Source organism: Taudactylus pleione, unplaced genomic scaffold, assembly GCF_031769625.1.
Source record: "Taudactylus pleione unplaced genomic scaffold, aTauple2 ptg000093l, whole genome shotgun sequence".
NCBI lineage: Eukaryota > Metazoa > Chordata > Amphibia > Anura > Myobatrachidae > Taudactylus > Taudactylus pleione.
The window spans coordinates 23,193,055-23,205,371 of NW_028284495.1; the positions used below are offsets into that span (position 1 = coordinate 23,193,055).

The 12,317-nt window shown below is 45.3% G+C and overlaps 1 protein-coding gene across 2 annotated transcripts in view; it reads right to left on the reverse strand.

The window, feature by feature from the left end:
• The window catches only part of LAMA3 (laminin subunit alpha 3), a 286,414-nt gene that overhangs the window by 14,403 nt on the left and 259,694 nt on the right, over nt 1-12,317 (reverse strand). For both annotated transcript variants that reach the window (XM_088469607.1, XM_088469608.1), the window contains exons 65-67: nt 9,384-9,501; nt 7,770-7,910; nt 7,289-7,419 (exon numbers count right to left, since the gene is read on the reverse strand). In XM_088469607.1, coding sequence (XP_088325733.1) covers nt 7,289-7,419; nt 7,770-7,910; nt 9,384-9,501 — 390 coding nt within the window. The remainder of the gene's footprint in view (nt 1-7,288; nt 7,420-7,769; nt 7,911-9,383; nt 9,502-12,317) is intronic.

Genomic DNA, 12,317 nt, shown 5'->3' on the forward strand with positions numbered 1-12,317 from the left:
TAAACAAAGATGTAGCAATATGGGGACAAACTCTATGCTTAAACTGAACTGTGCACCCATTTCCAATTTATCATGCTGTTGTGTAATAATCTAACTGAATAAGCAAGTTTGTATTATACATGTTGCATTATATTACAAGGAAACCCCTAAACCATCTTAGGGATGTAGTAACTGAAAAGTGGGATGAGAAACTTTGTTTTAGCAAATGTGAAACTTCATATGCAAGAGCACGTAGTTCATTGCAATCATAGTATACAGATATCAGTTATAATGCAAATAATAATCGTCTCCTAATTAGAATCTGAACCAGCAGATTTAAAAGTTAAGACAATGCAGATAGTAGTTACCTATAAATAGCACGGCATTGCCTGAACAGCTATACTGATGACATAAAACTGAGTTTAAGATGTTAATTAGTCTCTAGGGACGTAAGAAATGTTTAAAGTAGTATTTAAGAGTGTGTATTTAATCTCCGGCTGTTTCTTCTTTTCTTTAACCACCCTCTGATTTGTCTTTGTTCTGGTTTTGTACATTGCAGTGTCTTTCTGTCACTGCAAGGAATGGCTGTTTCCTGATGAATTTATCTGATCAATGCGTATTCATTTCATTTCATGTGACAAAGTTATCCAACAATAATGAAGAGTTGTTCACTTTCCAAAGTCATACCCTGAAGTTTCTACCTTGATCCTTTAAAAGGACTGAACAGTGAAAGTTTTGTCAGCATAATGAGAATTTAATAGGGAAGCATAGACATAAAAGTTTTTATGTTACAAAAGAATTTACGATACAGTACTGTATGTTACATAATTCTTAAGCAATTTGGATGTAAGAAAATATCTAGAAGCCACCATATGAGGATATGAGTTGATCTCAGCAGTGTTTCACGGGGAATGCAGTCAGGATCCCAGCGAGGCCATCCCGGCAGTCACAATACTGGCAGCAAAAAGTAGAGTTATGGTAAAACTTACCTTTGTTAACCCTCTTTCTGCGAAGTCCATAGGGTCCACAGGGAGACATTGGGGTGTAGGTGGGACCTGGAGGACCGGACACCAATAGCAAAGCTTTTTAGTCCCAGGATGCTCCGGTCCTTCCCCCTATACCCCGCCCACAGCCTGAATGCACTTCAGTTTTGTTAACAAGCCCAAGGCAGGACCAGGACAGGAGAGAAGGAAGACTGGTACACTGAAGAATCACACTCTCACACAGAGAAGGGAACAAGGACCAGGAGAAGAAACCCATAGAAGCTAGGAGCGTCAGGGCGGGTGCCCTGTGGACCCTACGGACTTCGAAGAAAGAGAGTTAACAAAGTTGTGTTTTACTATAACTCCTTTTCTTCAGGGTCTATAGGGCTCCACAGTGAGACATTGGGGATGTCCCAAAGCATTTGTTCAAGGGCGGGAATGCTCCTGAGCTGATAGGAGAAAACTACGCCCAAAGGAAGCATCCTGACAGGTAAATGTATCAAAGGCATAAAACCTAAGAAAGGTGTGGACAGACGACCAGGTGGCCACCTTGCATAGCTGTTCAGCTGAGGCGCCATGCCGGGTTGCCCACAAGGGACCCACAGAGCGACTAGAATGAGTAGATACTGTAGCCGGCACAGGAAGGCCAGTCTGCGTGTAAGCCTGCCTAAATTCGATACCCTATGGGCAGATGCTATAGTTAGAAGAAACAGAGTCTTCACAGTGAGCCACTTAACATCCACTGATTCCAGGGGTTCAAATGGAGGTTCCTGAAGTGCTTGGAGCACCACTGACAAATCCCATGGAGCCGCAGGAGGGACAAAGGGATGTTGTATATGTAGAACACCTTGCATGAAGGTGTGAACATATGGTATAGTAGCAATTCTGCGCTGAAACCTGATAGACAAATCGGAGACCTGCACTTTCAGAGATGCTAGCCGGAGGTCTAGTTCCAATCCAGCCTGAAGAAAGGCAAGAATTTGAGAAGCCTTAAAGACTTGCGGGTCATAGTTTCTTGGAGCACACCATTGAAAACATGTATTCCAAATTCTGTGGTAAATCCTGGCTGAGGCCGGTTTACGTGCTCTGAGCATGGTCTGGACCACAGAGCTGGAGAAACCCTTAGCCGTTAGGAGGGTATGTAGTTATGAGACCGGCGGACGCACGGCCGCCGGTCTCAATACCGACAGTGTAATCCTGGCAAGGGATCTAACTTAGGCGTCGAAATTCCGACACCTATGTTAATCCTGACACCGGAACTCAGACAGGACGCCGGACCGATCGTCCAATGCTGGGGTAAGTATCCACATAGGCGGGGATGGGGGGGGTTAGGTTTAGGGACTACCGGGGGGACTTAGGGTTAGCCAACCCCCTGGGGAGGATTAAGCTAGGGGAAGGGGAGGTTAGGTTTAGTCACTAAGGGGGGAGGTTAGGGTCAGGCACCCCCACGGGAGGGTTTGGGTGCAGGGAGGGGGGTTAGGTTTAGGCACTAACTGGGGGAGGTTAGGGTTAGGCACTAAGGGGGGAGGTTAGGGTTAGGCAACCCTAAAGGTGGGTCAGGGGCGGATTCGGGGTTTGGAATAGTAAACTTACCTTCGCTGTCGGGTTCTCCTCCATCGGGCTGGTGGCGTCCGGACTTGATCCGCCGGGCTCACGTCCGGCGGTCAAACATACTGATTCCGTTAGGAGGGATGTCTCAAGAACCAAGCCGTTAAAGACAGATGGGCTAGGTCAGGATGTAGACATGGACCCTGAGACAACAGGTCTACTCATAGAGGAAGTTGAAGAGGAACGTCTATCGAGAACCTTTGAAGATCGGAGTACCAATGACATTTGGGCCAAGCCGGAGCTATGAACAGGACTGTGGCCCCTTCCTGTCTGAACTTTCGAAGCACTCAAGGAAGCAGGGAAATTGGATGGAAGAGATATGCTAAATGGAAGTTCCATTTCAATGACAATGCATCTATGAATGCCGCATCGGGGTCCTTTGTTCTGGCTCCATAAATTGGAAGCTTGTTGTTGTGTCTTGAGGCCATGAGATCCACTTCCGGAAGAACCCATTTGTCCACTAGAAACTGAAAGACTTCTGGATGTAGAGACCGTTCTCCTGCATGCACACATCGTGATGGCTGAGGAAATCCGCTTCCCAACTGAGAATCCCCGGGATAAATACTGCAGAGATGGCTGGGAGATTTCATTTGTCCCATGTGAGAATGCAGGACACTGTCATTGCTGACTGACTTCGAGTGCCCCCTTGGTGACTGAGGAAGGCCACAGCCGTGGCATTGTCGGACTGTACTTGTACTGGCCTGTTTTTCGGAATATTCTGAGCCAGAGTGAGAGCTTTGTAGATGGCTCGAAGTTCCAGGTTGTTGATTGGTAACACTGCCTTGACTGGGGACCATCGGCTCTGGAAGGAGTGCTGGCCAGTTACTGTGCCCCACCCCGGAGGCTTGCATCTGTGGTGAGGAGAGCCCAGTCCGGGATCCAAAAGAAATGACCCTTGTTCAAATGGGAAGTCTGTAGCCACCAGGCTAGGGACAGGCAAACCTCTGGGGGGAGGCCCATCATCTGAGATTTGAGCAGATGGGGTAGCCCGTTCCACCTGGAGAGTATAAGGTGTTGTAGGGGCCTGGAGTGAAACTGGGTGAACTCCACCATGTCAAAGGTGGACACCATTGATCCCAAGGCCTGCATTGCAGAGTGAATTGACACCCGGCGATTGTGGAGCAGTCTGCGTAGTTTGAGTTGGATTGCTGAAATCTTGTCCACCATAGGAAGATTCTCTGAACTCGAGAGTCCAGGAGCGCTCCCAAATGTATCATCCTTTGAGAGGGTGTTAGGGAAGATTGTTTCCAGTTGATCAGCCAACCAACCGTGCATTTGAAGAAAGGCAATGGTTACCTGCAGATGGTGGTGAAGAGTCTCTGGGGAGCTGGCCAACAGCAAGAGATCATCCAAGTATAGAGCAGTCTGATCCCTTGACGATGAAGAGAGGCCGCCATAACTGCCATAATCTTGGTAAAGACATGGGGGACCACTGGAAGGCCGAACGGCAGAGCCTGAAATTGGTAATGTTGCTGTAGTATAGCAAACTGGAGACATTGTTGATGAGATAAACTTGTTCAGAGATTTGAAGTTGAGGATAGGCCGATGAGACCCATTGGGCTTGTGAACTATGAAAAGAGTAAAATAATAGCCCTTGCCCCGTTGTAAGGAGGGGACCCAATTACTACTGAATTCAGTAAAGACTGAATGGATTTTTGGAGCAGCAGGGCCCTGGTTGAGTCAGATGGAGGTCCTGTGTAAAAAAACTGCTGGGGGGGTCGCCTCAGGAATAAGAGGGCGTATCCGTGGGAGACCACTTCCCTTACCCAGGCATCCAATGTGGTTTGATGTCAAACCTGGGCGAAATTAAGAATTCGGCCTTTCAGGGAGAGGCCCGGCCCGTCAGGCTGTAGGCTTGTCCTCAGACTTGGCAAGTGGACGTCTAATAGCATAGGCCTGTTTGGCCTTAGCTTTGGAGGCCTTGGCTGATGTCTGCTGTCGTGGAAAGGACTGACCCTTGGCTTTTCCTTGAGGGCGAAAGGATGACGTTCAAGGCTTTTTATTATATGCAGAGGGCTTGGAAGCTGCCAAGGTAGTCACATTTAATTCTGGACCAAATAAGATGTCACCAGAATAAGGCAGAGAATCCAGAGCCCATTTTGAGTCTGATTCTGCTTTCCAGGAATGTAGCCAAACAATACAGCGGGCCACTACCGAAGTGGCAAATATCCTGGAGGCCAGGAGAGCCGTATCCATAGCTGCTTCACCTAAGTAGGAGGCTGCATCGCTAATGTGTCATATGTAAGACAGCTGTTCCCTCGAAGCATCAGGGGGAAATGTCTCTTCTAGGGCCTCTGCCCAACTCTCAATGGCTTTTGCCACCCAGGCTGTAGCCCTAGCAAGACGAGTAATAGCTCCTGTAAGAGAGTATATGGATTCATGACAAGCTTCTATACGTCTATCTGTAGTCTCCTTCAAGGAGGTTGCAGTATGAATGGGTAATGTGGAATTTTTAACCGGTCGTGTTACATGAGAATCCACTGTTGTGGGAACTTCCCATTTAGTACAATCAGTAACTGGAAGTGGGTAAAAGGAACTGAACCATTTTGAAATTTTAAACCTTTCATCGGGCATATTCTAAGTTTCACTCATGTAATCAGATAGCTGGTCAGAGTGAAGAAACTTTGGTAAAACTACTTTTTGTCATTTAAAAAGTGTGTGTTTTTTCTTAGGATTGGGTTCATCCTCTTCTATTTGTAAAATAGTTTTTACAGCTCTCACAAGAGTAGGTATATTTATTTTAGAGGGTGGCTCCTCTTCTCCTGAGACGGAGTTAGAGTGAGAGAGGTCTCGGTCTTCTACCTCCCCAGATGATATATCAGAATCAGATAACTGAGTGGACTGGGAAGATATCATAGTATGTTTAGTAGGCTTAGTAGGTAATGGCTTTTCTTTTTGCAGCATTTGCTGAAAAACCATAGAGGTATTAGCCAAACTCTGTACTGAGGTAGACAGTACGTCTACTCATGGGGGAGGCAAAGTATTTGAAGGGGATACCTGCTGTGGTTATCCCACAGGGGGAGCTACCATGGGGACTATTATGTGGTCTGCAAGTTTTGCCAGCATCTATGGTGGGTCCTGAGGGAGAGACACTAGGGTTGAGGGGCCTGGGGCTGTGTAACAATTAGTACAAAGACCATCCTGAATGAGGTTCTCTGGGGCTAAGCCGGCTAAGCAGGACTTACAAGACACCAGAGTAGGAGCAGCAGCATCAGCCTGCTTGTAATTCTTTCATCTGCCAGACTTATCCACAAGAACAATAAAATACAGTGCAGTGGACACCCTGCAGTATGTGTAATATGTGCAACCGTGCTATATAGTATGTGATAGCCCTCACAATCATGTAGGAGACGTGAGATACAATGAACCCCCTATACCTTAGTATGTTATGGGTATAGTACAATAAAGGGACAGGTATAAACTGTACAGTATAGAAAGTAGAGATTAGCGCTACCACAAGTCACATACAAATGCAGAAAAACATTACATGTCTGCAATGGGCACTACAATCAACTACACAGACCGCAGTGGAGCGCTGTATTATCTGGCACGTGGGAGAGTTATACAGGGAGACTGGACCCAGCATTCCCGGAGACCTGCTTGCATAAAATGGCATCCGCGCATCTCTGAGGGGGTGGAGGGTGAGGGAGGAGCAGCCCAGGGAACAGCAGGACCGCAGTGGAACGGCATCCTGGGCTGGGGGAGGGGCTGCAGGCAGAGAACCTTAACCCCTGGCTGACGCTAACCACCGGTCCCCTGGCCTCTACATATGCCCTGCGGCAGTGAATTATAATCCCATGTGGTCTAGTGTAGTCGTGGGCGCACCAGTGTCCACATCAGCACCTCCGGTCTGTCTCCTAAGACCAGAGGGGAGTACCTAGTACAGGCTTGGTGTCATGGCACCGCAGAGGGGTGATGGGGTGGCTCACACAGATGTCCAGAGGACAGTCTGGTGCAGTGCGCCGTTATAGTAAAAGTAGAAAATAAGATAAATTGGACACAACAAAACTGAAGTGAAGTACCATCAGACTGTGGGCGGGGTATAGGGTGAAGGACTGGAGCATCCTGGGATTGAAAAGCTTTGCTGTTGGTGTCCGGTCCTCCAGGTCCCACCTACACCCCAATGTCTCCCTGTGGAGCCCTATGGACCCTGAAGATAAAATCCCGACAGTCAAAATACTGACGGATCCAGATGGTGAGTATTAGGGTTAGGTTTAGGGTTAAGCACTACGGGGAGGGTTTTGGTAAAGCTGTGGTAGGGGACAGTTAGGGTTAGGTTGCCAAAGGGAATGTGAGGGGTAGGTTACGGTTAGTGTAAGGATCAGAATACTCACCAAAGTCTATTTGGATATCACTGCAGGATGGTGAATGGTGGGATAGAGTACCCAACCCTTTTACAATAGCCCACAAAAAGTTTTAATCTGAAATATAAAACCCTGAAATAGTGCAAAATAACTAATCCACTAATTGATCAGGGGATATTCATTTCCACCAATGCTTGCAAGTTTGCATAATTTTTGATAGAGCTGCCACAACTACCAATCATTGAAAGGTTTACTTCCAGTGTCCCCTCAAAAGCAGCAATGGACAAGTCATGGTTAAGAAATTCAATTCCTTAAATGCAACATACATAATACTATCATCTTCCCCTACGCTATCTGGAAAATAAATATATATATATATATAAAGATAGCTAATTTGGTAAAACTTGTACTTACTCATCACCCTCTCTTATTACAGACACATAATGCAGATCGCCATCAGTATACTTCTCTATTGATCGCAGCTCATTATTTGTTGTAGCTACTCGTACTGTTCCACCCTCCAGAGAGATCCGTAATTCATCAGACTGTAGACAAATAAGTAAATCAAACTCAGTCAGGGTGGTGCTACAGACAGGAACATAATAACACAAAGACAACTCCTTGTCATCCACTGGAAAAGCACTATTGCTCCAGCCAACAAACTAAGCAGAAATTGGTATGAAGTACGAATCACGTTGAAAGCTTTATGATTTAAAGACCACTTACCTATTCAATAACATCAGAATATATTTACTGTTCTAATAGTAATAATAACTGTGCAATTTAATACACTACTAAGTACACTGGGTATTATATAGAAAATGTTACACTATAAACACAAGACTGCCCTCCAGTATCTACAAATGTCTCCATCTATAACATGACATGGACAAACCTGTGTTTTGTGATTAAACAGCATTGCATTGGTCTGGGGCGTCTGGAATCCAAATGAGGCCTGGAAGTCACCAGGGAATGAGAACCCATCCGATTTCAGTCCCAGTGTTCCGCCGTCAGAGAACTCTGCAGACCGGATAATCTACACAAACAAATTTGGCGTAGTTATTACTACAAAGTGTATTGTGTGTAATAATTCCAGCATATACAGAACCAGTGATCACAGTAAGCCTCTCTGATACCCCTTTTCCACCAAAATTCCTTTTCTGACCCGGAGTTGGAACAGAGTTCCTATCCAGATCAGACCCGGAATTTAGCCGGCGCCGACTCGGGATATTCCTGAGTCGGCGCCGCTCACACTGGAGTCGGGTCTGCATAGACCCGGCTTTCCCGGCATGAAAGTGGACGCTTGGAGATGACGTCATCTCCAAGCGCCAGTGAAGCCGGACCAAACCCTGCTATTTACCTGGGTTGGATTGCCGGGTCACTTGACCCGGCGATCCAACCCTCCCCCCTTTTACAGCAGTGAGCTGCCCGGGTTAACCCTGCAATAACCCGGGTTTTAGCTCCGGTGTAAAAGGGGTATAACAGTGCATGTTTTCCATATTTCCTAGTTGGTGCACAGGTTATTTATTACTGGTGAACATATGTTAAAAGATCCACAGGTTGTGCTAATTATTTCATTTGTGATACTGAGAAGAACATGCAGCACTAGTAACATTCTATTATATTACTATTTCTATTGTGGTCATGGTGTGGGCTGGGGGTTTCCAGGCAGATGGAAACACCCCCTACATTTGCCTATGTATAATTTGCAGCTGACATCACTGTATTAGAAGAAAATAGCATAACTAAATTGTCTTTGCTTTCATATGAAGCAGTACAAACAAATACACAGTAGCAATGTGTATCTCTGCCATGTGCTCCTGCACCTAACAGCAAAAAGGAAGCAACACATTGTACACTGGGCCTGATTCAGACCCGCTCGCGAGAGCTATGCCCTCGCAAGCGGGTCGGTGGTGGGCCAGTGCGCATGACGGAGCCAGCTCCGCCGTGCGCATGCGCGAGACCCGGATAGCGGGTCTCGTACCAAAGTGGGCATGCTGTCGATGTTGAGTGACAGCACGCCCCCTTTGGTGGGCGGGCCGGGGCGTGGCTGCCCAGACGGAGGCGTTCCTCTGGGAACACCTACCGTCTGGGGCCGGCCCCACTGACATCACAAGTGATGTCAGTGGGAGTGCTTTTGGCTCTGTTTGAGCCAAAAGCTCTCTTGGGCTTGTGGCAACGAGACCCTACCACAAGGGTCTTGTCGCAAGCCCGATGGTCGCGATGGTCTTGACCATCGCAACCATCTTCCTGGCCGCTTGCTATAGCTGTGGGTAGTCACCCACAGCTATGTGAGCGGCCAGGAGGCCGTTCTAAAAAACACAAGGCCGGCCCTGATTCAGAGTGAGCGCTCTGTCAGAGCGTCCGGCTCTGAATCAGGCCCACTATCCACTTCAGAGAAATGGGACTAACAATTCCAACAACAATAACATATTAGATGAAATTACTAGAACTATTGAATCAATGGTTCAGGAAGGTCCACTCATCAGTATTAGCAAGTTTTACTTACGTTCCATTCATCATAGCATCTACGGCTGACCCCATACGTTTCTTTGAATGTGGCCGCGCTCACTGGGGTCTTTACATTTTTAACACATCCACGGAAAGGACGAGTTTTTAGGTCATACCTGTTAGTAGAAAAAAAAAATATATATATTCAATAAATTTTTTCAGATAAAACTGCTGACTACGATCCAGATGCTAAAGTCTGTTTAAACCAATGATTTCCAGGTTTAAACTAAACTATTAAGCATTATTTATAGAACAAGTGAACTGTACTATCTTTACACAATGATCAACCTTCATTAGCCACCCAAGGCTTAGTAGATACCATCCATTCATATGTGGCTTACTTTGTCCAACCACCACTGATCTCTCTGAAACTGGTACTTTATTCGGCACAGTCTCTTCTCGTCCTCCTACTCTCACTTGGCAAATCCTCCCTAGAGGTCTATTTATTTGTTCCAATCATTTGCTTGCTGCCTTCATACTGCAAAGTGTAATCTGTGTGGTAAAAGGTAACTCATCTCCTATGATAAATATGCTCCAACTGAAAGCTGACAACATCCTACCATTTAAAAATAAATCCCTGTTAAAAAAAAACCTTGAAGTTGGAGCTGCTTAACTCTATAATCAAAGGGTCGTAATCCAACCATCAACACCTGCTGCTACCACTAGGGGGCACTATGGTATAGTATATGTATATAAATGAACAAAAGAAAAACAACAGCACATGCTGCACATATAAAGATCCAAAAGGTTATCAAGTAAAAACTATAATAAAGTAAATAAATATATGGAAAGGATTCATAGTGCTAACAGTTATACCTTGTATCCATGATTTTCAAACAGCAATACTAATTAAGACAACTCAACTGGTGAGAGCATAATATATCACAGGGGTTGGCAACGTGTGGCACACCCGATGCTGTGGAACTACACATCTCAGCATTCCCTGCCACATTTTTCTGTTAGGGCATGCTAACATTGTAGCAGGGATGTATAGTTCTACAGCAGCTGGTATTCCACACATTGCCTAGCCCTGATCTATCAGATAATAGGGAGCAGTCTTGCTTACTGAACCAGTTAAGTCAACAGCATAACTTTTGGACACCAGGGGGTAAATTTACTAAAGTGAGAGCTTTTAGAAGGGGAGATGTTGTCCATAGCAACCTATCAAATTCTAGCTATTATCTTCTAGAATGTGCTAATTAAATGTCAAGTAGAATCTGATTGGTTGCTATTGGCAATATTTCCACTTCTAAAAACTCTCACTTTAGTAAATATACCCCCAGATCTCTGGAAAGTGATGAACATGGTTGTTGTAACCAGGGCTGGCAGAAGCACTAACCTAGTTAGAGGGGGGCACTAACCTAATGAATGCCCCCATTCTCTTTCCAATGTGCTATGACCCTTGCCTTAAAGGTGGCACCCATTTTCTTTCTGCCTGTAAAGCTGTGCTCCCCACCTCTGCGGCTACGTTCCCTCCCCGGTTCACTTAATGGGAGCTCCGGTCTTGGAGTCAGTTAGGAAATGTCAGTAGTTATTCCAGCGTAATATGGCAAATTCATTGTCCCTGATGAGTATTGCCTTTCCTTACGTGTTGCCAGTGAGAGAGAGAGCGCTATTTTTTCTTGGATATTTGATTCTATTAAAGCCTCCTTCTAAGATTAATTTGATGAGCAACTTTTTAAGAGTGACTATTGTTTTTACTTTAAACTGACTGCTACCATACAGGTGTGTCCTCATACATCAGCCTCAATACGCCACGCAGTGTGACTAGCATGGCATGAGTGAGCCGACAAGTCCTGTACTGCACTACTAGCTTCCGTCGGGCATCTTTTTTGCCAAAAATTCTTCTAAGTCGCAATGCAACTAGGATGCACGAGCGGCCTGTGCTCATTAGTTTGATATGCGACACTGGTATATCTGTACAAGACCCACAATGGAAAGTGTAATGAAAAAAGTTGCTACCACTACATTGTAGCACTTCGTATACAGATTCAGAGACTCAGTCGCACACAGATATACACATCAAATTAATGAGCACAGTCTGCTGTGTCCTAGTCACATCGCATTGTGACAGATGCATTTTTCATCCGGTGCTGGCAGAGACTCACAGGAACTGGCACGCTGAGAGGGGGTATTTAGCGTGACTGAACCAAAGATGTATAAGGACACATCTGTATTATTCTACACTGATCGATGCAATGCAATTTGTTGGTCATAAGAACTACCTCTGACAGTATTTTAATCTATATTGCTGTATATATTTAAATACATGGACACTATTTATTGAGAACTGTTTGTGTTGTGCTCCCTTTTAATATATTTCTATAAGATATAGCGCGCTGCCCCTGATCAGAATAATTTATGTTGGTCGAGCTATGCAGCTAAAGAAAGACAAATTTAGAACTACTTCAAAGGGAAATCTGTGTGTGGTTTATATACGGTATGTGTGAAGATAAACTACTGCATGAATAACCTCTCTGCCTTTGTGTTAAGGGAACATTTTAATTTGTGAACAGTTTGCTGAATGATCAACCCAAACAGGACTACAGAATACATTAAATAAGCAAATATATTTCAGTGTTTCAGTAATTAGGAATGTACATATTTATCATACACTGTCCTATTAATTGTCTGGTCAGAGATCCTAGACAGAGCACTGTTAGTTATATAGACATAGTAATTGTGGCTTTGAGTAGTTGCTTACACTATAGCAGTGCTTAACATGATTGACATTATGTCTGCTCTCCTGTTAACATAAACATACAGTACTTATAGCTTTTTATACACTATAGCAGCACTCAGGGGCGTATTAAGAGTGGAGGGGGCTCGTGTGCAGTCTCCATCCTGGGGCCCCCTCCTCTGACCGCAGCAGACTACCGGTACTAGAGTAGACTCTAGCTCTATGCCAGAGTCTACTGTGCATACGCAGGTC